At 37.6% G+C, this 26,707-nt stretch overlaps 1 protein-coding gene across 1 annotated transcript in view; it reads right to left on the minus strand.

Moving 5' to 3' along the window:
• PIG-K (Phosphatidylinositol glycan anchor biosynthesis class K) overlaps positions 1 to 26,707 on the minus strand; it is a 134,003-nt gene that overhangs the window by 73,813 nt on the left and 33,483 nt on the right. The window contains exon 4 of the mRNA XM_081748557.1: positions 6,483 to 6,618. Coding sequence (XP_081604683.1) covers positions 6,483 to 6,618 — 136 coding nt within the window. The remainder of the gene's footprint in view (positions 1 to 6,482; positions 6,619 to 26,707) is intronic.

Below are 26,707 nucleotides of genomic sequence, written 5' to 3' on the forward strand. Positions count from 1 at the left end.
TTGCAGTATAACAAACATCCACAACTTTGGAGGCTTCTGGAACAGCAACAGCGCAAGGTGGACAACGAAATGCACATCCGAACTACATTAGAGTCGAAAAATGCTCATGAAATGAAATGAAATGAAATGTTTCAGTTTTACGTCCCACGGTTATGCCGGGTAGGCTAAAGGAGACGGTGATGAGAAATGAGTGAAATCATGGAATGAAGGAAGTCGGAGGAAACTGAAGGACGCCGAGAAAACCCACGCACACGGTGTTTGTCTACCACAAAGTCCACTTAGCATGAGCTGGGATCGAACCAGCGACCTCATGCACCAGAGGTGAACGCTCTACCACTAAGCCACCACGGCCCCATGAAAAATGCTCATGGTATGATGTATTTCAAATAAATAAGAATAAAGTTAGAGGGAACTAAAAAATTTCATTTTTTTGAAAGGCTTTATTTCGAGCAAGTGTTTGGATAAGTATGACACTCAATCACACAGATGGTTTAAATAGGCGAAATATCTCAAACCACTCCGGAGATATGAACAACATGGGAAAAGATTGCACATACTGGTTAAAATGGTCTATTTGTGGGAACTTTTAAAATGAATGTTGTTTTCCTTTTCTTCTGTAAATAATATTTCTATAGTTATAATTACAAGCTATTGCAATTACATAATTTTAAGAAATGTTGCAAACTTTAACAATGTTCATAGTATCTTGGTTGGAGGTAAAATTGCAGTAAACGGTTGTGGTCTTCATGTTTATTAAAAACCACCTATGTGATTGGATGTGTGTACTCTGTGATTCATTATCTCAAGGTCACAGTATTTCACGATAAAGTATTTTCGATGTCTATTGGTACACCCGTCTCGTTTGTACCATTACTGTTGTAGAAGCCTCCAAAATTCGGATGTTTGTGATGATATAGCTTCCTTAGTTAGCAACATTGAACAATAAGTTTGGTGTTTGTAAGTTATCGTTTTAAATGTAGATTTAATTGATTGAGATTTAACACTAACGCTATCTGTCCCCGACACGATCAAAAAAACATGCTGTAAATAAAAGTTAACAATCCAGCATTTCAAAATAGAACAAAAATACTGCTGAAAAAGAGAGATGAAATTTTAAAAGAAGAGATAAAATATTAAATATAAGAATAACATATATATATATATATATATATATATATATATATATATATATATACAATAACAATAAATAGTTAATACATAAAAACAATAAAGGCAGAACAATACCAACAAATAGTAAAAATAGATCAATAACGGTAACAATACAGAAAACACATAACAATAACACCAAATAGCGAAAAAACAATAAAAAGTCAGCATAAAAATTAAAATCTGACAATATTAAATACATGAGGAGTAGATTTGAAAAACTCAGAGAGCGTGAGCAATGTTAGAAAAGTGCACAAAAGAGAGGACGCTCAACAATAGTAATATTATTGCCCAATGCATGAGCAAGTGTAAATGGCCGTCCGTAACGCTCCCAGAGGTGGAGTGTTCAGAACATTCGACAAGAATGTGCCGAATACTCAATGGGGCAATGCATTCCTTATAATACGGACGATTCAAACAACGCAGCAAATAACTATTAATCGGATGAGAGTGTCCGATACGCAAACGCATCAGGAGCACTTCATCTTGACGACAACATCGAGCTGATGTATGCCATTCTCCAAGACTGCTTAGCTGTGAAGTTTATTTTCATTTGTCTAGTCCCATTCTGCTTGCCAACGAGTGCGGATCAGAGTTGGAAATAGCTAGAGATCAGAGCGAGGAAGACTATGCTCCAATGCAACTCCCACCAAGGTGGCGTGTTTGGCAGCTATGTCAGCACGTTCGTTTCCCTGAATGCCAACACGACTAGGCACCCAGCAGATAACGACGACACCGTCCTGTTGATGTAGTTGATGGCATCTCACAAAAATGTCTTGAACGAAGTCGTGCTTACTCAAGACATTAAGTAGGCTCAGAAGTACGCTCTGTGAGTCAGCGCAAACCACCACGCAACGTAACGAAAGCGTAAGCACATGGCTTAATTGCAGTTAATTCAGCAGCATATAATGAACACAGGCGATGCAAACTGAATTCTGAGCTGCCCTCTTCGGTGACAAAGAAATAGCCAACAGAATTCCCATCCTTAGAACCGTCCGTGTAAAACGTAAAAACATTAAAATCAGGGTACTGCTCTAATAATGCTGCAAATTCCTGTTGGCATATAGATGGACAGAGCGGTACGCGAGTCGTGGCCGCAAGTAAAACTAACAACCAAAACATCCCTTGGCAGCAGAGTTACAAACTACATAATGTGTTGCAACAATTTGCATCCCAAGATAATCATTCGTGTAGTTTCACGCTCTGTCATTAGTATGATAATTGTGCGAACCGATTGATCGTAGTGGAATTTCGAATGTTTCCACGAAACGTATGACAAGGAGCTCGAAGTGTGCGAGATGCATGCACTGACTTCACCACCTGAACATTCCTTTTAAACTCTGCTTCGTAGATATACCGAAGATATCTCCTTTGTTTCCGGCAAAGAACCAGAAAGAAACACAAAATCAGTCGGCAATCAGGTTTACAAAAATGATACACTGCAGTATAACATTACACTTGCGTTGGCAGAAGCATTTTTCGAACACTGCTTATTATAAAGAATTCCAATTCATTATGACAACATACAGCTAGCGGCGTAGTAAATTCTTATGATGCCCTCGGCGAGAAATGTTCACGGATCCCTGGGCAAGAAAAGTTTGTAACGCCTCCGTTTTTTCTTAATAGCTAGTAATAATAATAATAAATTCTCAAGATCAATTAATCTCAACGATGTTATTAGTGCTAAACAAATTAAAGATTTGTTTGCTTTCATCATTGCAATGTTAAAGTAAGCTTACTGCCTGCCACCTATGTTAGTAGCCTAATATTACAAGTAGATGATAAGTTTGTTTCAAGCCACCATTACGTAAAGTGTTATGTAAACAAATCCGAATTCATAATTGTTTGTATTTACATTATTAATTATTTAATCGATGGTGTTTATAAAAGTCAGTGTCAAATTGTATTTAGGCTCTTGGTCTTTGTGAGGCCTCTGAATGCGCGAGGCTCTGGGTCATCGCCCACTGCTTGCGACGACACTGATACAATAAATCTATCGTAACTAATAATAATAATAATAATAATAATAATAAATATAAATTATTTTGAAATGGTCACGCCATCTTGTTCAATATTGCAATCATTCTTTCTGTTGTTCGTATGCCGATCGTTTAAGATGACATAAGATACCGCGCACTAACAACATGTATTATATGCTATCGATACTACCTCTTCTTCTCGATTACTTTCTGGTTTTGTCTCTAGCACGTTTAGTTTCCTAATGCTTTAAGCCGTTCGCAACTATGCAGAAACACCATCTGCTACCATGTAAACATGCAATACTAGCGGCCTCAGGAAAAGGGAGCCAGCGCTTGATGGGATTATACATGGGAACTGATGTGCTGTTTCGAATGCAAAGATGAAATCAAGTCTTGGTGCACAAAGCAACCATGGCAGTACAGCACAAAACCAAAGCAACAAGAGAGGGAGCCACACAAATTCGTCGGAGAGAAAACCCTCACACGCACGAATGTACAATGGGCGTGTGGCACGAAGACGTACAGCATAGCGCTCATAAATCCGTCTACCACGGAGATAAGGTCTACAGGGGTGGTCACGAATACAACGCGCATGCGCAAAATAATTGAGGAAGTCTCACGACGTAACGCTAATGATGGTTCATTGGCCTCCACATAAAGACTTGCAACAGGACTAGTATGAACAGTGCCAGTAGCTAGCCGAATACCCAAGTGATGGACTGTGTCAAGTTGTCTCAATAGAGAGGAACGAGCAGATGCGTAAGCAACACAACCATAATCTAACTTGGACTACGGTATAAGCAGAGCAGAACAATACGATTAGCACCCCAAGTGCAGCGAGACAGGACACGAAGGAGATTCAGAGCGCGGAGAGAAGAGTAATTAAGAGAAAGAATGTGTGGTGCCCACGTTAATCGACGGTCAAAGATTAAACCCAGAAAACGGACTGTATCAACGAACGACAACCGAATGGTATCCAAATACAAGTCCGGGTTAATAAGGCAAGTGCGTTTGCGACAGAAGTGGATACATTGAGATTTTTCAGTGGAGAAGCGAAATTCTGTCTTGTTCGACCAGCGAATGAGACGATGTAGAGCCAGTTGAAGTTATCGAGTAATGCCGCGAACGTATCGGGAGTGACAATTAATTACAAGATCGTCAACATAAGCAGACCACAAACAGGAGACTTAAGCTGCGATAGAAAACTGTTGACGGCGATAGCAAACTATATGACACTAACATGTAAGTACACTACCTCGTGGAACATCATTTTTTGGGGCAAAGTGTTCTGAAAAGACTAAATCCCACACGCACTCGAAAATGTCGCTCATGAAGAAAATTCACAATGAAATGAGCCATATGCCCACGAAGACCTCAGTCATATAATAGTTTCAATATCCCGTAACGCCAAGTGGTCTCACACGCCTTCTCTAAGTCGAAAAAAAATAGCAACAAGAGTTCTTCGTTGCGAAAAGCGTCGTGAATCTGCCCTTCGAGATGAACAAGATTGTCAGTAGTACTTCGGAAAGATCGAAATCCACTCTGATAGTTGTTGAAGAGCGAATTAGATTCCAAATCCACACCAGGCGTGTATTTACTAAGCGTTCAAACAAGTTACAGATGCAGCTCTTAAGACCAATACGTCAGTAGCTCATGAGACTGGTTGCGACTTTCCGTGGTTTCAAGATGGAAGAACCAGAGCCTCACGCCAACAGGGTGGGAAAAATTCCTCTAATTAGATGCTATTATACAATTGTAATAATGCAAGCTGTATGTCGCGAGAGAGGTTGCCCAACATCTCATAGGAGATGCGGCTAGGTCCTAGGGCAGTATTAGACGATTCGCAGAGAGCAGGATCAAACTCGACAAGCGTGATCAAACTCGACAAGGCATTATAGTGCTCACGTTTGGCGATGCGGAAGTTTAACAGGTTCCGCTCTAACTTTGGCCGAAAATGAGCAAACGCTACCGGGTAGTGTGCAGACCCAGAGAAAGACGCAAAGTGGTGGCTGAAAGTGGTAGCTATCTCTGAAGGGTTAATTTCTAACACACCATTTACAGATAAAGAAGGTACAGTAACAGACGAATTATTACCAGTAATAGAGTGAACCCGACGCCACACTGTAGACACGGACGTTCAACAACTGAGGGACTAAACATAATTTTGCCAGCTTTGGCAAATGCAGATTTGAAATGGGTAACAAACTGACATAACGCCATTTAGAAAAAAAAATACAACTTTACGTTAGCTTTGCTATACTGTTAATCTACTGGCATTGCAAAGTCTGTCACACAATGTCTCCCTGCCCATATTTAGATCCTGCAAAATTCCGACTTTTTCATTCTATTATTTTAAAAGTTACAAAAGCACTTTAAGATAAATGGTCCTCTCTGTATGTATACATATTATATATATATGGAGGGACGGTGGCTCAGTGGTAGAAAGCTTACCTCTGGTGCCTGGTCCCTGGTTCGATCCTCGGCGAAGTAAGTTTGTGGTGGACAACATAGTGTCAGTGTGTTTTTTCGGGGGTACTCCCGTTTATTTCCGCTTTCTAATTTCACCAATTTTTCCATCATCATTCACTTGTCTAAATCATCGTCTCCCTTAGCCTAATAGGCATAATAGCGAGACATTAAACTCAAAGATTTAATTTGATTTTATATATTATAATTAATATTGAAACATTTGAAATAAGCAAGGAAGCTTTACTGGTGTTGTGATGAATATATTTAATAGTTATTCTCGGGCAATCAGCCAGGTAAATTCTACATCGTCCAACGCTTTGAGAACAATATTGTCAGTTCTCGAAACGTTGGACGACGTGGAATTCACCTCGTTGATTGCCCGAGAATAACTATATTGAAGCATATAGTTTACAAAACATTACAAATGACGAATATTAACCCTAGACGGCGGTGAACTTACTTTAACGAGCAATTCGCAGGAAAACACCGGATACAGTTAATGAGAAAAAATTTAGTTTCCAAAAATGTGTTATTTGGTTCTTAGATACTCAAAGAAGCAACATGGTTTAGCTGCACGCAGCTCACACTTTGCATCATGCAAAATCTGGATTCTAACGCCTTTAACATACAACTACGAAGACAATAGTTAACACAAATGAAAAAGTAGATTTACAATATATATAATTTTAACATAAAAGTTTAAAACGTGCTTCGTAACTACTGTAAAAGGAGTGCAAAGTAGGAAAGACGCCATTTGGAAGAGAGAATGAAACTCATACTCGAAGTAACATTCAATTAACGTATTATCCCAAAAAATCACGTAATAAAATATGAAGTAACTGTGAATAGCTACAGTTTACTTGTTACCTCGTATCCTCTATAATCAACTTCTACATCATCACCATACACGTTGATATGTTGATTTGCATTGTTGAATACAGTAGCAGGCCTTGGATTTCTTGGATTGCATGCCATATCATCAGCAACCATTAAAATTATTTGACTGAAACAAAACCAACAGATACAATTACTTTTAAAAATTAACACCTCCAATGTACACAAACTATACTCACAGATTACTCACAAATATATTATTTTCACCTCTCTCATTTCCAATTACAAAGAACTATAAATTATGTATATTAGTGACTGGTATAACAAAGGCGGATAAACCAAAATACAATAAGAACACGCACTTGCTGGGAATAGAAATTATTTAAAATAAACTCATGTTAAAAAAAAAAAAAGTTGCATACACTGAAACTGACATTTTGTTGGCACTACCTCCGTTTCATTCAAATATTCGAAATATTTGAAGGTTTCAACAAAAGAACATATTACTGACAAACATATTTTCAACATTTTGTTCAATATTAGTGTAAAATATTTAAATTAGAAGCAAGACACTTAAATATGAAAAAAAAAAAAAACTATCCTGTGCTACCAACGCTGTAAACGGGTTGTCTTACTAGAGGTGAGGAAATTTTACTACTCGACGCTGAACTTGAGACTTTATTCCGAAAAATACGGCACGGCCAGCGTGGATTCAGATCGATGTACAAACCATTTTATCGTTTTTTTTTTTTTTTTTTTATTGAAATTATTATAGATATTACCTACAGTACCCTAATATGGCTGAATTGGAGTTTAGCATCCCTGTCAGGACCGAGGCTATTATGAAACATAGACCTACAGCTTTACGTGGAATCCGAACTGCATGATTTCCCACTGGAAATCGAACCCGGGTTTCCCGCAACTAAGATGCATATGCTAACCATACAGTCACACAGAAGCTCTATCCTAATATTTGTACCTATACAATGATTCAAGAGACCAATGGAAATTATTTATTGAAATACGAGAATTTCTAACCTTCGCTCAATATCCTTATAGATATATCAATATGCAAACCTTATCATAAATGAAAGTGACTACGTTTCTGACTTAGCTCTTGAAACACCCGACCAATCTCAATCAAATTTTCAACATAGATGAAGTACGGGCCTGGGATGCTTTTTATCATTTCACTTTGACGGTGCAACTTAGAGGAGGGGAGGGGATAATATATATATATATATATATATATATATATATATATATATATATATAGAGAGAGAGAGAGAGAGAGAGAGAGAGAGGTTGAACAAAAAAATCTACAACGTTTGCAAAACTGTGAAAATCATACCTAGTATGGTGTGGGGCCTCCTTTTGCGTCCAAAACAGCTTGGATCCGACGGACAATGGACGTATACAGCTCCTGAATCGTGGTGTGTGGAATTTTGTACCATTGTTCCTCCAAAACATGCTCCAGTTCCTTAAGGGATGCTGGTGGAGTGTAATGAGACCGGAGACCCTTTCTAACTCAGACCACAATGGCTCAATGATGTTCAGATCTGGTAATTGGGGAACCTTGGGGAGGTGTGATAGCTCCTGGTCATGCTCCTCAAACCATGAATTCACCGTTTTTGCAGCGTGAGGGTGTTAAATCATCTTGGTAGATACCATCACCATCAGGAAACAATACTTGGGCAATGGGTAGAACCTGGTCCTCCAAAATGGCCTCATACGCCTTACCATTTATCATTCCATGCAGGGCTATGATGGGACCTGCAGAAAACCACGATATCACTGCCCATACTTAACAGAACCACCCCCATGCTTTACAGTTGGGAGCAGACAGTCTGTATCATAGGCCTGCGACGGTGTTCTCCGTACGTAAACACGACCGGTTGTTGGAAACAAGGTGAAGGTCGATTCATCAGACCATATTACGTGTTTCGACTGCTCATGAGTCCACGCCTTGTGGTCCTTACACCACTGGATACGCCTCTTCGCATTTACTGCTGTGACTAGGGGTTCGGTGAAAGCGGCCCTGCCATGAATTTTCATTTTATGAAGTTCCCGTCGCACTGTTTTTGACGAAACCGGGTTCTGTAGGCCGAAATTGAGTTCAGACATAATTTTCATTGGAGTGGTCTTCTTTTTAGCTGCTACAATCCGTTTTAATGTCCTCCTTTCCCTATCTGACTGGACTGTCTTTCGACCACTGTTGTGCTTTGCAGACGTCGTTTGCCCATGAATTGTGTATGCCCTCGTGACATTGGACACAGTGCCTTTCGATACCCCCACAATGTTTGCCACTGTTGCCACTGAAGCTCCAACCAGACGGGCACCAACGATCATGCCTGTTGAAAGTGTGTCAGGTCGCACATTTTACCGCACCACTTTCACACCACGATACTCACGGGTGAACTGGTTACTGTTGACGGAAGAGGGAGGTCCACATGACACATTGAAAACATAAAACGATCGGCAACCGCGACACGTATTGTACAGTGAAGGGCCAAACTTACGTGTCCTGTATGAAGTGTTTTTAGATTTTTTGTCAACCCCTATATATATATAAAAGTGACTACGTTTGTGACTTAGTAACTCTTGAACTACACGACCGATCTCGATCGAGTTTTCAACATAGATGACGTTCGGGCCTGGAATGGTTCTTATCATTTCACTCTGACGGTGGAACTTAGGAGAGGGGGAGGGCAGTAAATATATAAAAATGATTGAAAATGACCGATATTAATGCCGAATCCATAGTTTTCGGGGTCACTGAAATGAACAGTGACACTTCCGATGTCATTTAAATCCAAATTCAGCCTTTTACGTCTACAATGAAATGTATTCTCCCCGTGCGAAGAACGGATATTGTGCTGGTATGTGTATATATAGGTACACTCATGTCCAAAATGATTGTTGCATATCTATAACTGTCTTCTTGTAAGAATATAATTTGATAATGATTTTGCAAGGTACTTTTAATACTACGTGTATAATCGGGAAATGTATATTTGTGGTAAATTTCATAGGAAAAGTATTATAAATACGAAAATTAGAATGAGTAAAACAAAACGTTGCTAAATGGACAAGAAAGTTTTATTTTGTTTTATTGTTCTTATTTACTGCTCTTTTGACATGAAATTTACCACATACATGTCTTTTCCGATTATACATGTTAACATTATAAGAAATACCGGGCGAATTCGTTATCAAATTACATTCCTACAACAACATATTTATAGACATCCAACAATAATTTTGGACATGAGTGTACATATAGATAGATATAGATGGATATAGATAGATAAATGAAAAGAAACTTGTGATCGTATCACAGAGAAACAACTTAGCAATTTGAAATGTTCTTTTAAACATATTTCGTACCTACCTTGAGCTAGGATTTAACCATTCACGTGCTCGTGACGTGAAGTTAGGAAGATAAAACTCGGTATATAAAATCCTCATTAAAGGTAAATAGACAGGTGTCCCAAAGTTTTTGAAAATTTTCAATTTAATGGGGAAGGGACTTTTTTAAAATTCCTTTCTTCACATTAAAATGTTTGTGATCGCATCACGGGTAAACAGTTGACCAGTTTGAAACGAATTTTGGAGCATAGTTAGTCTTTACCTTGATCTAAGGTTTTGTCTTATTTTGATTAAAGGGCGTGTCCTAAAAGTAGTAGAAGGGTTCTAAATTTCAGCCAAAAATACAGTATCTTATATGCCCGTCAAATTAAGAAAAGTAAATTTGGTACCTCATCATTAAAAATTAAAGGGCATGTCTCTCTGTGTTCGCTTAAATATTTCCGTTTTAAGGGAAAAGGATTCTTCATACTGAAATCGACAATGCCTGTTGTTTGTGATCGCGTCATAGTTCAATGGTTTGAAACGAATTTTTGAACAAATCGTAATGCAAATTCTTACAATTTATCATTTATTATCGATTACATTCTTTATTCACTGTTGTATAGTCTTAACTAACTTATTTAAATTGTTTAGTTTTCGTTAAAAGATGGCAATTCAATGTAACTTCTCAATGTAGAAGAAGAAGAAGAAGCAAGTCGAGTATATACTTGAAACTGTGCAGAATAGTTGTATGTGTGAATGTGTGCGCAGGTACAACTATTTTATGACGAGTCACTGATTTTATGACGAGTGTCAGGTAGTTGTGTTCGTAACAGTTCGTGTTTTGTCATTGTACGTGTGCGGAGGTACTCTGAAACGTACTATTGCCAGCTGACATTGTCCAGATAGGTGAACAATATTCCATTTTAGGAGAAATTATTGTCTTGTAGAATGTTGCTAAGGAAGGGAGGTTCCGTATTTCTGTTAATGTACAAAAGTCCTAGATTCCACAAGTAGTTCCACAATTACGAGACAATCTTTATTTTAACACATTTGAAAATGGACTTAAATACATCGCAAAATTTGAACTAATTAGTCGTATATTACAGAAAAAAAGAATATTTTACTTTACGCAGATAAGAATGCAAAGCTAATTAACGTGAACGGAAAGTAAAATTTGAGTATAAATACCTAAGTTAATCAAAGTGAATACAGTATTCTAAGATTCAAATTTGATATTATTTTTCTTTATTCTGCATGATCTGTGTTTACTCCACGACTACATATAAAATTATATTACTAAATTAAACACTTTTATTGGTTAGAGAAGAGATGTTTAGAAATGTCAATATACAGTTTGTTAAACGCTTTTAACATCTTGATTGTTATAACCAATTCTCTGGTTTAATGTGATGCTTTTCATCTCACCATGATCTTGCCCTATCTTATTCTAGAATTGCAGGCTATAATTTCTTTCGACCTGAAGACTTTCCCCTCGATTTCAAAGAAGAATCGGTACCATTACTTATAGAATGGCTGCAGTAAAATAGTAAGAAATATTTAAACGCCTTTCCCTAGAGAATTCCTAACCTGTGTGTAAAACAGTTTTGGGAAGTTGAGACCATACGCCTTTGTTTTACAAAATTAACTTTCGGAATATACCGGCAACATGCTCCTCGAGTAATTAAATTGACGAAAGAGAATTAATATATATAGAACCTCCAACACAAAATTGTATGCTATTTGAAACATTTCCGATATTCCAAGTGATCGGAGGTGGCATTTGCCGTCTTTCTTCCGTGCATAACCGATGACTACGATCATGCGACGACAGTCATTTTATTATCTAACATATAACTTAACAACACAATGAATTTTCAGTGAAGATATTTTTTTTCAATACTCAAGACGAGACCAAGACTTTCGAGACTGGACTTTGCCGATTTCTTCCACAAGTAGTAGAAATTTACTATCAGTTACTGTTTCAGTATTGATTAGTATACTGCAAAACCGGTATGAGTTGGAGATACAGGCTTTAATGCCCTAAGAATAAGTTACATCTTGAATTTCATTCCTCTCCTCAAACCAGAAGTGCTACAAATCAATTACTTCCGGAGTCAACACCAATCACTATAGACGAAAAAATTTGTACTGAGTGTCTAGAAGTTTCAAGAGTCCAAATTTCTGGACCTTTTCTTGACGATTTTATAAATTTTCTTGGCCAAGTACTACAGTATTTTAGGTTTTTTTTTTTTTAATCCCCTATAAATGACCGGTTAAGATGAAAGCTAACAGTATTTTACACTTTTCTCTTAGCAACTGTAATTAGTAAAGACTGCACACCTAAGTTATCATCATTATAAGTTATCAAGTTATAATTTTATCATCTTAATATTACCTCTTAGAATACACTTTAACTTTCATCCTGGATAGGGTATGGTTTAATTTATTGTTGTGTCATAGGTAACACTTTTTCTGTGAATACACTAGTAAATGACAGAAAATACATGCGATTACAGTGATTTATGACATTCTAATAAATACTCACTACCGTGGCAAGAAAGTCAGCAGGGTGGATTGATTTAAATCAGTTTGATTTAAATCACGATTTAAATCACTTGATTTTTTAATAAAAATCGTTGATTTAAATCGAATTCCGAAATAAATTAATTTAAAATGAAAATAAGTAAAATCCCGTTTCTGTTGTTATTTCGATTATGGAAGTTAATAATCACAATACAATGAGACTCAAATGTACAGTATAGTATGAAAACAAGTGTCATGCAGAGGATGATTAGGGAAAATCCCGTTTTGAACAGGTAACGGAGCAATCCTGCTTTCTTCTTTTCGTAACATTGGGATTGGGTTTTAAAATCGTTGACTATTCCCACGGGGAAATCACCATCGACATTTAAGACGAAAATTCTTTTTTGTGCGTGTCTCTTTGTTTGTTCCCAGATAATAGGGCGTATTTAGAGGGGTCCTATCCCGTCTCTGATTTTTTTTTTTTTTTTTTTTTTTTTTGTTAATTTTATAACTTTAGGCGAAATTTATGTATTTCCTGCCGCAAGCTAGTTCTGAGTTTTTAAAAATAGGCCCCTGCCAAATATCAGTAACTTTTGTGAAAAAGAAAGTGTCATTTTGATAAACGTTGCTGTACTTTTTCCTTAATGCTTAACCTTTTAAATTATATCACCTATTTTTAGGTGATAGGATAGAATCTTCATTATTCGATTAAAAAAGTACTAACAAGGCATTTTACTTCGTTTTCTTCAAGACTGGAGGCATTTTAGAACACGTTACATATGCTTTCACGCCTTTCTGCGTTGAGGCATAGTGTGTGATGACGTCATAAATTTAAAAGGTATTTTTTTGTTATGCGTATTATTATTATTATTATTTTGGCGGGTTACATTTTGCATTCAGAAGACTGAAATTTTGCACACTCGTTCAGTGCACCCCTTAATAATTTTCAGATCTCTGCGTTGAAACAGCGGAGTCCAGAGGGGCAAAAATATTTAAGAAAAGGATATTTTTAACAAAAAAAAGAGCTTTTTTCGTGATTTTCCAGCCTCAGATGGAGACATATGAATGGTACCGTTTGAAAGGCTGTTCTATTCTGAAGAAAATGATGTACGTACTATGCTCCTAGGATAAATAGGGATATCTCAGGAAACTGTTAACTGAGATCCTGTTTTATACGGGAATCTGGGGTATTTGGGGAATATTATTTTTCGCGGGCTTACATTTGCACCTACAAGATAGAAATTTTGCACATTTACTCAGTGCACCCCTCAGTATTTTTCAGATTTGTTTCAGATCTCTGCCTTAAAACACGGGGAGGGTTCCACAGAGGTAAAAATTAAAAAAAAAAAAAAAAAAAAGATATTTTTAACAGAAAATTCCCTTTTTCTTGATTTACCTGCCTCAGATACATGATGGAGACATTTGAAGGGCACCTTTTGAAAATTTGTTTTATTCTGAAGAGAATAATGTACAAATCATGATCCTAGGATAAATAGGGATGTCTGAGGAAATTTTTATATTACATCCGGGTCGTCTGGGGCATTATGGGAATGTTCTTAGCTTATTGTTAAATAGTTTCCTCACCTTTACTACTCAAGATAGAAGCTTGAAATTTTGTACACACATTTAGTACACCCTTAGTATTTCCTAGTTGATTTTGAGATCTGTGCGTTAACACAGGGGAATCCAGACGGGATCATTTTTTTTTTTTTTTTTTTTTTTAATGCCGATTACTCTCAAAATTTCCCACTTCAGGGACATGATAGGGAAACGTGAATGTACCGTTTCAAAAGCTGTTTTATTCTAAAGAGTGTGATGTATGTACCATGATCCTAGGATTAATAGAGATGATGCTGTAGCTGCTTGACTGAAAGTCTATAATTCACCTTTAAAAAGAGCCATAATTTAAAAGGGTTAAGAAACACTGTTTGGGATTGATATAGGTTAACGATTAGGGATATTCAAAATTCAACCCCAAAACTTTTACTTAAATGGCATAATTAGCATTTAATACTAATTCCTAATGCTTTTTCTTCAGTTCGCGACTTGTATTATACGAGGAGAAAGATTTGATTTAAATCAAAAAAATCGATTTAAATAAAAAAATCAACAAAAATGATTTTTAAAAAAAATCATGATTTTTTTCCACCCTGAAAGTCAGTCACTACAACACATATGGTAACTTGTACACTTGTACTCGCACAAAACAATTATCTTTACTCATCTCATAAATAGTTTTCTAAGTAATGAAAAAAACATATTACTAACAAGGAGAAGGCAGACTTTGGTAATTGAACTTCGGGGCCATGTTTTGCGAGGAGATAGTGCACATTTAAAGAGTTAATATTACAAACTAGGAGAGCGCAGTGGGCAAAAATAAGGGAGAAAAACTATCTTCAAAAGTTTTCTACTCGCCACATATTCTGTTCGACGCACAAATTTATCAAGTGACGACGTGGCAGAGTGAGTAAACTGTGCAACTCATATGCAAAGGGTCCCGTGTTGATTCCCGTTCGAGTCAATCCTTGTTTTGTTTTTTGCTTCAACTAATAAAGTAACCATTTGTAACTATAAATAAAATATTAATTCACCATATGTTTATAATGAATAAAACAATATAAATTTTAAAATCACTTGTAAAATCTTCCAATGTTCCATGTTAACTAGCAAGAAAATTTAATCTATTCCGTAAATATACTGATATGACAAGTTGAATTATAATTACGTCAGTCAACGGCGCCGATTTCTCTGTAAATTTGGGGGGGGGGCATTCATAAAAAATACATACAACAATATATGTAAAAATAAAACTACATATTCATAAAAATACATAGGGCCCACATGAGCTTGGGGGGACGGACCCCCATGATCAGCGCCCTTGACAGTCGTTGTGTAATAAATGTTCTTGACGCTTCATGTCTACATCTGTTGACAGTGTGCGATTTACAAAGGAGTTGAGGGGGAAAATCCCCTTTGCTAATACTGGATGTTGCTATAACGAAAGCAGATTTCCCCGTCATTCCCCTTGTAATTCTCACACTGTTAACAGATGTAGACACGAAGCTTCAAGAACATTTTTTACACAACGACTGCAGTAACAATAATATTTACGGAAGAGATTAAATTTTGTTCCTAGTTAACATGGAACACCAAAAGAATTTACAAGTGATTGAAAATTTCTATTGTTTTATTCATTATAAACATATGGTGAATTAATATTTTACTTATAGTTACAAATGCATACTTTATTGGTTGAAGCAAAAAACAAGAAAAAAGGTTTGACTCGAACGAGAATCGAACCCGGGACCCTTTGCACTTGAGTCGCTGATTCTTCTCACTCTGCCACGCTGTCACGTGATAATTTTGCGCGTCGTACGATATATGCGTTGAGTAGAAAACTTTAAGACTGTTTTTCTCCGTCATTTTTGCCCATTGCGCTCTCCCAGTTTGTAATATTAACTCTTTAAATGTGCACTACCACCTCGCAAAAAATGGCCCTGAAGTTCACTTACCAAAGTGTGCCTTCTCCTTGTAAGTTAAAATGTCTGCAGTATCGAATACCTTTTAACAGAACATCTATGCTAAACTAAGCCATGTTGGGCAAGTTCAACTGAATTAACAATTAATCTGTAAATTTAATTGTTAATTGCAATTAACAAGTGAAGTAATGGTCAATTGTTAATTGCAGTTGGCCATTAATAAAGGAAAATTGATTGCAATTAATCAATCGATAGAAAGTAATTGCAATGGAAACAAAATTGCAATCGAATTCAGTCATTCAATTGCAATTGAAATTAATTGGCAATTAATTCAATTGCAATTGATTTCCACAGCAATTACTTTCAACTGATTGATCAATTGCAATTTATTTTCACTGATTAATTTTCAACACTATTGCTCACAGAGGACGTGGGACAATGAAAACTTTAGCCACGACCAACTGACCCACCACCCATCGTGACACACAACCCACCGTGACCCACTTTGACCCACTACCCACCACGAACCACTCACCCACTGTAATTTACAGATCCACCAAAACCCATTGTCATAAACTCTGACCCATAATTCACGCCCTCTTCTCTAATGACTAAAGAGTTTAAACTTGTAATAAAACAAAGCTATGAAATTATCACTCATCGGAGTTTGAATTTCTACGAGCAATCGCTCAAGCACCCCTCTATTACAATAACGGTGGATCTGACATTTCAAATATAAAATAATAATAATAATAATAAATAGTTTGTTAGTGTGTCTGTCTGTCTGTCTGTGTGCGGCCTGTGAACCAGACGAGTGGACCGAAAGTTTTCAAAATTTGGTCACGGGTACCTTGGTCTAGGCCCCAGATCAAGACGAAGTTTTTTTTTCTTTTTTTTTTTTTAATTTCGAACTAGGTGGGTCTCAGGGGGACGTTTATCGGGACCGGCCTGGGGACCAGACAAGTTAACCGAGAGTTGCCAAATTTTGGTCACGGATACCTTAGTCCAGGCCCCAGACCAAGGCGAACGTTTTCACAAAATTCAAACCAGGGGGATCTCAGGGAGGTGTTTACCGGGACATGTAAAAGTAGTAGAAAATGATCGTTATTAGTGTCGATTTCATAGTTTTCGCGGTCGCTGAGATCAATGGTGAAACTGCGATCGCATTAACTTCCAAATTCACCCTATTCGGCTGTGGGCCGGGAGTCATCCGGGGGAGGGATACCGAAACTTAAAAGTAATGAAAAATGACCGACATTAGTGTCAAATCCATAGTTCTCGCGGTCGCTGAGATCAATGGTGACACTACAATTAGCGATAACTTTTAAATTCATCCACCATTGTATGCGGGCTTTGGGTAACCAGAGGGGGAATTCCGAGACACGTAAAAATAATCGAAAATGACCGATATTAATGTCAAATCCATAGTTTTCGGGGTCGCTGAGCTCAATGGTGAAACTCAAGACTGAGTTTAGTTCCACATTTAGTCCCCATCAGCTAAGGAACGGGGGCATTATAAAGGGGATCACGAGAAAATGAAATGAAATTTTTGAGTTTTAAGTCCCACGGTTATGCCGGTTAGGCTAAAGGAGACGGTGGAGATGAGAGATGAATGAAATGGTGGAATGAAGAAAGTGGGAGGAAACGGGAGAACCCCGAGAAAACCCACGCACACGGTGTAGGGGATCACGAGACATGTAAAAATAATTCACAATGACCGATATTAGTGTCAAATCCATAGCTTTCGCGGTCGCTGAGATCAATGGTGATAATTTCATTAGCGATGATTTCCAAGTTCAGTCACCATTGTATGAGGGCCGGGAGTCACCGGGGATGAGAATTGCGAGACATGTAAAAATAATCGAAAATGACCGATATTAGTGCCAAATCCATAGTTTTCGCTGTCACTCAGATGAATGGTGATACTCCCACAGGCGTTGATTTCCAAATACAGCCCCCATCAGCTGGGGGCCAGAGGCGTTGTTTTTTTCAAAATTGGAACCAGATGATAATAGGGGCGTTTACCGGGATATACAAGTAGTAGAAAATGACAGATGTTAGTGTCACATTCATAGTTTTCGCGGTATCGGCTGGGGGCCAAAGGCGATTTTTTCACAATTCGAAGCAGCAAAGGGTTCTCAGGGGGCGTTTACCGGGACATTTAAGAGTAGTAGAAAATGACCAATATTTGTGTCGAATCCATATTTATCGGGGTTGCTCAGCTGTACAGTGACACTGCTGATAGTGTTTACGTTCAAATTCAGCCCCCATCGGCCTTCCCAATGAAAACATATGACACACGGAAAAGAAAGTATTTGACAGTTCACAAATTTTCTTTTGCCAATAACTCGGGAACAAATGAATTAAGTTTGATTTTTTTCTTATCTTAGAATAGGTATAACTTGAGAACTTGCCGAAGTCGGTACTCTAATAGGTTAATTTATTGTTGAGTTATTAGGAAAACAAAATTTGTCAACTGAAGAATACTTTCTTTCGTGACTGTACGTTGTTGGATATATATTCACACAAAATATATCCAATTTTAGAAAAGTTTCGTAATTGTTCTTCCGTTCTTCAGTTTGTTTACATTGATATTTTATCTGGTCCGTGCAAAGAATGGGCATAACAGCCAGTACGAAATGGTAAAATGTTTGTCATGGACCAAATTACAATGAATTGAATTATCTAAAATAATTATTATAATTATCATTGATAATTATTTCTTTGTTGAATTATAGATGCTTTTCTGTGGAAAAAAGAATAAAATTTGAACGTCCCAAATCAAGGTAAAGTAGACCAACGTAAAGGAAAAAAAGTATAAAATTTTCCATATAATTAAGCGTGCCGTACAGACTTAAAATTTACATGTAATTAAGCTTACAGTACAAATTTTTTGTCTCTTTTTCTCACAACTTGATTTCCTTGTGCTCTGAACGCTAAACACAAGCTTCAGCAATTATTATAATAGAAAGCAGTGGATATATAATGCGAAGCACTGTATTTTTTGTTTCTCAACTAATATCAATCATTTTCAATTATTTTTTTTTCACAAATAACCCTGCTAGATATTGCAAATATAATGTTTAGTTTTGTGTCTGGCAACAGTGGAGTTTTTTGTGTGTATTCGCAAGAAGAAGAAGAAGAAGAGAGACAGACTGCCTCGTGAAAAGAGATGTGTGCTAAAATGGTAAAATAATTGAAAACGTTATTGTTTGTACTATTAATATTTAGATTAAATAAAACCATTAAATAATCAAGTTCCTGTGCATCATACTCTCAATTTTTAAGAGGTTATGGGCCCAGGCACGAAAGCATTGTAGTAAATGAAACGTGCAACTAGCGATTGTGACTGTTCTCACTTGAAATTTGTTGAAGTTGGTTGTCGGCGATAATAAAGTACTGTTGTTGTGAAAAAGTATTGTGTCGCTGGGACAATGGAAAGTCAAAAATTAATGTTAAAAGGGCAGTCTAACTGGAGTGTGTGGAAGTTTCAGACTACAGTAGTGCTGAAATCTAGAGGGTTGTATGATGCAGTTACAGGAACAGAACCTAAGCAAGAAGATGGTAAAAGCGCGGCAGTATTTGAAAGAGAACTTAAAGAATTCAAGATAAGGGATAGCAAAGCACAGGAGTTGTTAGTGACGTTTGTAGAAGAGCAAGTGTTGTCACATTTACTAACGTGTAATAGTGCAAGGGATATGTGGGAAAAGCTTCTGTCAGTGTACGAAAAAAAATCTGAAGTGTCTCTTCATCTGCTGCAGCAGCAATTTTTTCAATCTTAAATTTGACGGTGAAAGTGTAGCTGCCTTTATTTCAAAGATCCAGGACATTTGTTCTAGGCTGAAATCTATGGGTGAAAACGTTTCAGATAATATACAGATTACGAAGATACTAATGTCTCTGCCGGAGGAGTATAAATTTCTAGCCACTGCGTGGGAGTCGGTACCAGCAGAGAAACAGTCTGTGAATGAACTCATTTCAAGATTAATGGTGGAAGAAGAAAGATTGAAGAATTCAAGATCTATAGATTGCAGTGAGGAAAATGGAACTCGTGCTTTTGCAGCCAAAGCTGGATACGAAAGAAAAATCACCGGTACCAGAGAGAAAGTCAGAGATAGTGATTCGGCAACCGGTAGTACTTCAAAAAGTGCAAGGTCAAATATAAAGTGTTTTTTGTGTGGTGGTGCCCATTTTAAGCGTCATTGTCCACTGCAGCAAAGTGAAAAGGATAAACCTGTGTGTAATTTTTGCAAAAAACCTGGTCACATATTTAAAAATTGCTTTGTAAGGTTGGGAAAAGAGAAGGCAGGTCGCAAAAACAAAACGTCATCAAATGCATTCGTGTCCGCTTATGTCAGTGGAGAAGTAAACAGTGCAGATTGGTTTGTAGATAGTGGTGCAACAGAGCACATGTGTTGTAAGAAAGAAATGTTTGCCACTTACAAAAGTTTAGATGTACAAAGGTCAGTCAAAATTGGTGATGGATCAGAAATATATGCGTTGGGTGTTGGTACAGTAAAAGTAAAAGCTTTTGACGGTATACAATGGGTAGATTCAGTAATTGAAAATGTTTTGTATGTACCAGTCTTAAATTGAATTTATTTTCAGTGTGTGCAGTGACAGATAAAGGTTACGATCTAGTATCAAACAATAAAGAATGTAAGTTGGAGAAGGATAATGAAGTAAAATGTATAGGCATAAGGGTAGGAAAGTTATATAAAATGATGTTCAGGGTGGATTGCCAGTTTGAAAATTCTGCGCATGTTAGTGTAGTAGCAACAAAAGTAAAACTAACGTTAAAGGAATGGCATGAAAGATTGGCTCATCAAAATGCGGCACAGGTCCGTAACATTCTTGTGAAGTATGACATTGATTTTGTAGACGAATTTTTTTTTCTGTGAGTCGTGCATGAAGGGTAAGCAACATAGGTTACCTTTTCAAAGTAGTCAAATAAATCTAAAAGACCTTGTGAGTTAATACATGCAGATTTAGCAGGGCCAATGGAAGTTGAATCTCTTGGGGGGTCAAGATATTTTTTGCTGTTGAAAGATGATGTCTCTCATTACAGAGCTGTTTATTTTTTGAAGAACAAAAGTCAGGTACAAGGGCATTTAGAAAATTTTTTGAATAAGGTGGAAAATGAAACAGGGTATAAGGTAAAAACTTTAAGAACTGACAATGGGTTAGAGTTCGTAAATAGCGAAATAAAGAAACTTTTGGAACGTAGAGGAATCACTCATCAAAGAACAGTAAGTTACACGCCAGAACAAAATGGAAAAGCTGAACGTGAAATGCGCATAATCGTAGAGGCAGCAAGAACTGTTTTACAAGCTGAAGATCTGGATAAAGAAATGTGGGCTCAAGCCGTGCATCACGTAACCTACATTTTAAACCATTCAGGTACAAGCGAGGTGCAAGGAAAAGTTCCAGTTGAAGTATGGTCAGGTAAGAATGTTTCGAAGGAAGAAATTGAAAATTTTCATGTTTTCGGTTCAAAAGTGTGGGTATACATTCCCAAACAAAAAAGATTACAGTGGGATTCTAAAAGCGAATGTGGTATTTTTGTGGGCTACGATTTGAACAGTAAAGGGTACAGAATTTTTTATCCTGGAAGTAAGAAAATCGATGTGGCTCGGGATGTTGTTTTTCAGCCGAACCAGGAAGTAAGTCAACACAAACCAAAATCCAGTAAAAATAACAATTCTCACATCCTAACCGAAACAGAAGATTTGGAAGCTCTAGAAGAAAGTCAACAGGGTCAAGAATGGGAAGAATCATCGGTACTGCAACCAGAAAGTGAGAATGAAGCCCAGCTTCCTCAGCTCAGAAAAAGGGAAAAAATGAAGGCTCCAACTTGGCTTAAGGACTACGAAACAGTTTTTGTTTGTGAAACAGATGAACCTACAACGGTTGAAGAAGCCATGCGGAGCAAAGAAGCAAATGCATGGAAAAAGGCAATGCAGGAGGAACTGAAAACACTTGAAGATAATAGTACATGGACAGTAGTTGAAAAACCCAAAGAAGGTGACATTGTGGATTCCAGGTGGGTATTTAAGAAAAAGAGAGATGAAAATGGACATGTGACATACAAAGCAAGATTGGTAGCAAGAGGGTTTCAACAGAAGAGTGAAAGTGATTCAGCAGACATTTATGCACCGGTTGTTAAATTAAGCACTGTAAGAATTTTATTAGCTGTAGCTAACAAGTTAAGGTTACCAATTTTTCAAATGGACGTTAAAGGAGCTTTCTTAAATGGTGAAATGGAGGAAGAAGTTTTTATGATACCACCAAAAGGGTTTGAATGTAAACAAAATTATGTATTGAAGTTGAACAAGTCCATATATGGTTTGAAAAAATCTCCTCGAATATGGAATGATACATTCAGTAGTTTCTTGGTGAAACAAGGTTTTGTTAGGTCCAAAAATGATTATTGTTTGTATGTCAAAACCGTGAATAAGGAACGAGTATATTTGTTAGTTTTTGTTGATGATGTACTTATATTAGGGAATGAAGAAAATCTTGTTAGGGAGTTAAAAGAGAAGTTTACAAAAAACTTTCAAATGAAAGATCTGGGAAGGGCGTCCAATTACTTAGGGATAAACATCCATCAAGATTTAGAACGAGGTGTTACAACCTTAAAATAAACAAACTATTTAAAACATGTATTGAAACGATTCAATATGGAAAATTGCAAGCCAGTAAGTACACCAATGGAACCTAATTTTGTCATAAAAGCAAGCGAAAAATCTGAAAGTCAAGAGTTAGAAAATAAATGCAGACAAATTATAGGTAGTCTGATGTATGCAATGGTAGCTACTAGGCCAGATTTTTAAGTATACCATTAAGCATTTTGAGTAGATATCAAAATTGTGCAAATAAAGAGTTGCTAAATGCTTTGAAAAGAGTTTTGCGATATGTGAAAGGTACTTTGAACTTGAATCTTGTATTTTGCGCTGAAAAAGAATCACATGTTCTACAAGGATTTGTTGATGCTGATTGGGGAGGTGATCTAAATGATCGAAAATCAACTTGTGGTTACATGTTTCAAATATTTGGAAGTACAGTAGTTTGGTGTAGTAGAAAACAAAATTGTGTTACTCTTTCATCAACCGAAGCTGAGCATATAGCATTAGCCGAAGCAACAGCAGAGGCAACTTGGATTTATAATTTGTTACAGGATCTAAAACTGCCTGATATTTTTAATAAAGAAATTCTTTTACTCGAAGATAATCAGGGAGCAATAAAAGCAGCTAAAACTTCCGAAACAAGTAAAAGGTTAAAGCACGTAGACATAAAGTATCATTATGTAAGAGACGAAGTAGAAAAGGGTAAAGTTAAAATTGAGTACGTTAGTTCTGAGAATCAGATTGCTGATGGTTTAACTAAGCCTTTGAATAAAACAAAATTTGAAAAATTTAAGTCTGGGTTAAAGCTTTCAGCTGCTTCAGATAAGTAAATGTACTGTGTATAACATGTAGGTTGTTCATTTATCTAGTAGATTTTTATTATAAAAAAAATATAAAAATAAAATGAAAATTAGTTTCTGTGTTTAAACATTACATTTGAGGAGGGGTGTTAGATATTGCAAATATAATGTTTAGTTTTGTGTCTGGCAACAGTGGAGTTTTTTTTCGCAAGAAGAAGAAGAAGAGAGACAGACTGCCTCGTGCAAAGAGATGTGTGCTAAAATGGTAAAATAATTGAAAACGTTATTGTTTGTACTATTAATATTTAGATTAAATAAAACCATTAAATAATCAAGTTCCTGTGCATCATACTCTCAATTTTTAAGAAACCCACTACCAATTTCCCATACGTAGAAAGTCCCCCCGCCTAGAAAATAGTTTTTAAAGAAGCTAGGACACGTTATGTTTATTTTTAGCTCCATAAATTGACGTCGAGTTTCGTGTCGAACCGAGTTTGACAAATAGCTCCTTCGTTCAGCTCGTTTTAACTTATTTTGAAATCATGATCTGATTATACTGGAAAGCGAAAGCAATGAGAAATGTAAGCAGTAATGTGGAATACTTTTAGTAGTGCTCACGACAGGGTTGCATTTTGTCTCGTACCTTAAGTGCATCTCGAGGGATACTTTTAGTGCACCTCGTCTTGTCTCGATAGCGAAACGACGATAGATTTTTATAACGAGACAGCGTCAAATGCCGTGAGCATCGGCATCATTAACTTGTTCCACCACCAATGAATTTCGAGGTCGTTTCCTTCACTCGTTTTGTGCCGTTTTCTGCGCCTACTTCCACTTGTGCGTCATGGGAAGTGGGTTAAAATGGATCTATAAGGTGAGACGAAAATGACCGACTGTTCCGCCACCAACGAATTACGAGATCGTTTCTTTCGCATCGTTTAGTGCCAGTTTCTTGCCGTTTTGAGCGCGTATTTTTGTGTTTTGTGAATCACTGGAAGTGGGTCAAAAATGGGCTTCCAAGACAGGAGAGAAATGACCAAGAGTTCCGCCACTATCGAATTTCGAGTCATTTCTTTCGCATCGTTTAGTGCCTATTTTTAAAAAGTTTTCTGCGCCTATTTCCCCGTCTTGTGCGTCACCGGAAGTAAGTTAAATGAGTGGAAGTGGGAGTTAAATGACTCACTGTTCCACCACTATCGAATTTCGAGGTCTTCGCATCGTTTAGTGCCTGTTTTGTAAGTTTTGTGCGTCACCGGAAGTGGGTCAAAAGGAACCTACGAATATAACGAAACAAGTTATTGGTGTTCCTCCTCCAACGAATTTCGAGATCGTTTCTTTCATATCGTTTTGTGCGCCTATTTCCACGTTTTGTGTGTCATCGGAAGTGGATCAAAATGGGCCACCATGGTGGAACAATAATGACCTGCTGTTCTGCCACCAACGAATTTCGACGTGCACTCTTTCGCATCGTTTAGTGTGTGCTTTCTGCTGTTTTGTGCACCTATTTCCACGTTTTGTGCGTCACTGGAAATGAGTCAAAATGGGCCTACAAATATTTCGGAATAAGTTAATGCTGTTCCGTCCCCAACGAATTTCGAGGTCTTTTCCTTCAAATCGCCTAGTGCCTGTTTCGTGAGGTTTCGTGCGCCTATTTCCACGTTTTATGTATCACCGAAAGTGGGCCAAAATGGGCTTCCAAGATAGGACGAAAATGACCAAGAGTTCCGCCACTATCGAAATTCGCGGTCGTTAATTTCACATCTTTTAATGCTTGTTTCGTGCCGTTTTGTGCACCAATTTCGACGTTTTGTGAGTCACTGGAAGAAGGTCAAAATGGGCCTCCAAGGTGGGACGAAAATGACCCACTGTTGCGCCACTATCGAATTTCGAGGTCGTTTCTTCCGCAACGTTTAGTGCCATATTTGTGTCGTTTTGTGCGCCTATTTTCACGTTTTGTGCGTCAACGGAAATGGGTCAATGTTATCCTACAACTATGGCGGAACAAGTTAAAGCTGTTACGTCAGGAACGATTTCGAGGTCGTTTCCTTCACATCTGCATCTTTTCTACCGTTTTGTAACTCTATTTCCATGTTTTGTGAATCAATGGTAGTGGGTCAAAATAGGCATCCAATGTGGGAAGAAAAATGGCCCACTGTCCCGTCAGTATCGAATTTCGAGGTCGCTTCTTTCGCATTGTTTAGTGCCTGATTTGTACCGTTTCTGCGCATATTTTCACGTTTTGTGCACCACCGAAAGTGGATCAAAGAGGACCTACAAATATGGCAGAAAAAGACATATTCATCCCACTTTCAAGGCCTATTTTAACCCATTTCCAGTGACGCACAAAAAAACGTGAAGGAAATGACCTGAACATTCGATTGTGACGGAACAGCATGAACTTATTCCGCTATACTTGTAGGCCATTTTTGACCCGTTTTCGTTGTCGCACTAAAGTGGAAATAGGCGCACAAAACGGTACAAAACAGACACTATACGATGCGAAAGAAACGACCTCCAAATTCGATAGTGGCGGAACAATGGCTCTTTTTCCTCACACCTTAATGGACCATTTTGACGGATTTCTGGTAATGCTCAAAACGTGGAAGTAGGCGAACAGAACGGTACAAAACACACACTAAACGATGTGAAGGAAACGTCTTCCAAATTCGTTGGTGGTGGAACAGCATTAACTTGTTTCGTTATATTCGTAGGTCCATTCTGACCCACTTCCGGTGACGCACAAAACTTACAAAACAGGCACTAAACGATGCGAAAGAAACGACGTCGAAATTCGATAGTGGCGGAACATAGAGTCATTTAACTCCCACTTTGAAGGCCCGGTTAACTCAGTTCCGATGATACACAAGACGAGGAAGTAGGTGCAGAAAACTTTTAAAAAATGGGCACTAAACGACGCAAAAGAAATGACCTAGAAATTCAATAGTGGCGGAACAGTGGGTCATTTTCGTCACACATTGGAGGCCCATTTTGACACACCTCTGATGACGCAGAAAACTTGGAAATAGGAGCACGAAACGGTATAAAACAATCAGTAGTCGATGCGAAAGGAAGGATCTCGAAATTCGGTAGTGGCGGGGCAGTGGGTCATTTTCGTCCCACCTTCGAGGCTCATTTTGACCCTCTTCCAGTAACGCACAAAACGTCGACATAGGCGCACAAAAGGGACGCGATGTGAAATTAACGATCTCGAAATTCGATAGTGCCGGAACTCTCGGTCATTTTCGTCCCATCTTGAAAGCCCATTTTGACCCACTTCCGGTGACGCACATAACATGAAAATATGTGCTCAAAACGGCAAGAAACTGCCTCTAAACGATGCAAAAGGAGCAACCTCGAAATTCGTTGGTGGCGGAACAATGGGTCATTTTCGTTTCACCTTGAAGACTCATTTTAACCCACTTCCCATGATGCACAAAACGTGGAAGTAGCCGCACTAAACGGTACAAAACGATGTGAAGGAA

Source organism: Thermobia domestica, chromosome 2 (genome assembly GCF_964235325.1).
Source record: "Thermobia domestica chromosome 2, izTheDome1.hap1.1, whole genome shotgun sequence".
NCBI classification, from domain to species: Eukaryota; Metazoa; Arthropoda; class Insecta; order Zygentoma; family Lepismatidae; genus Thermobia; species Thermobia domestica.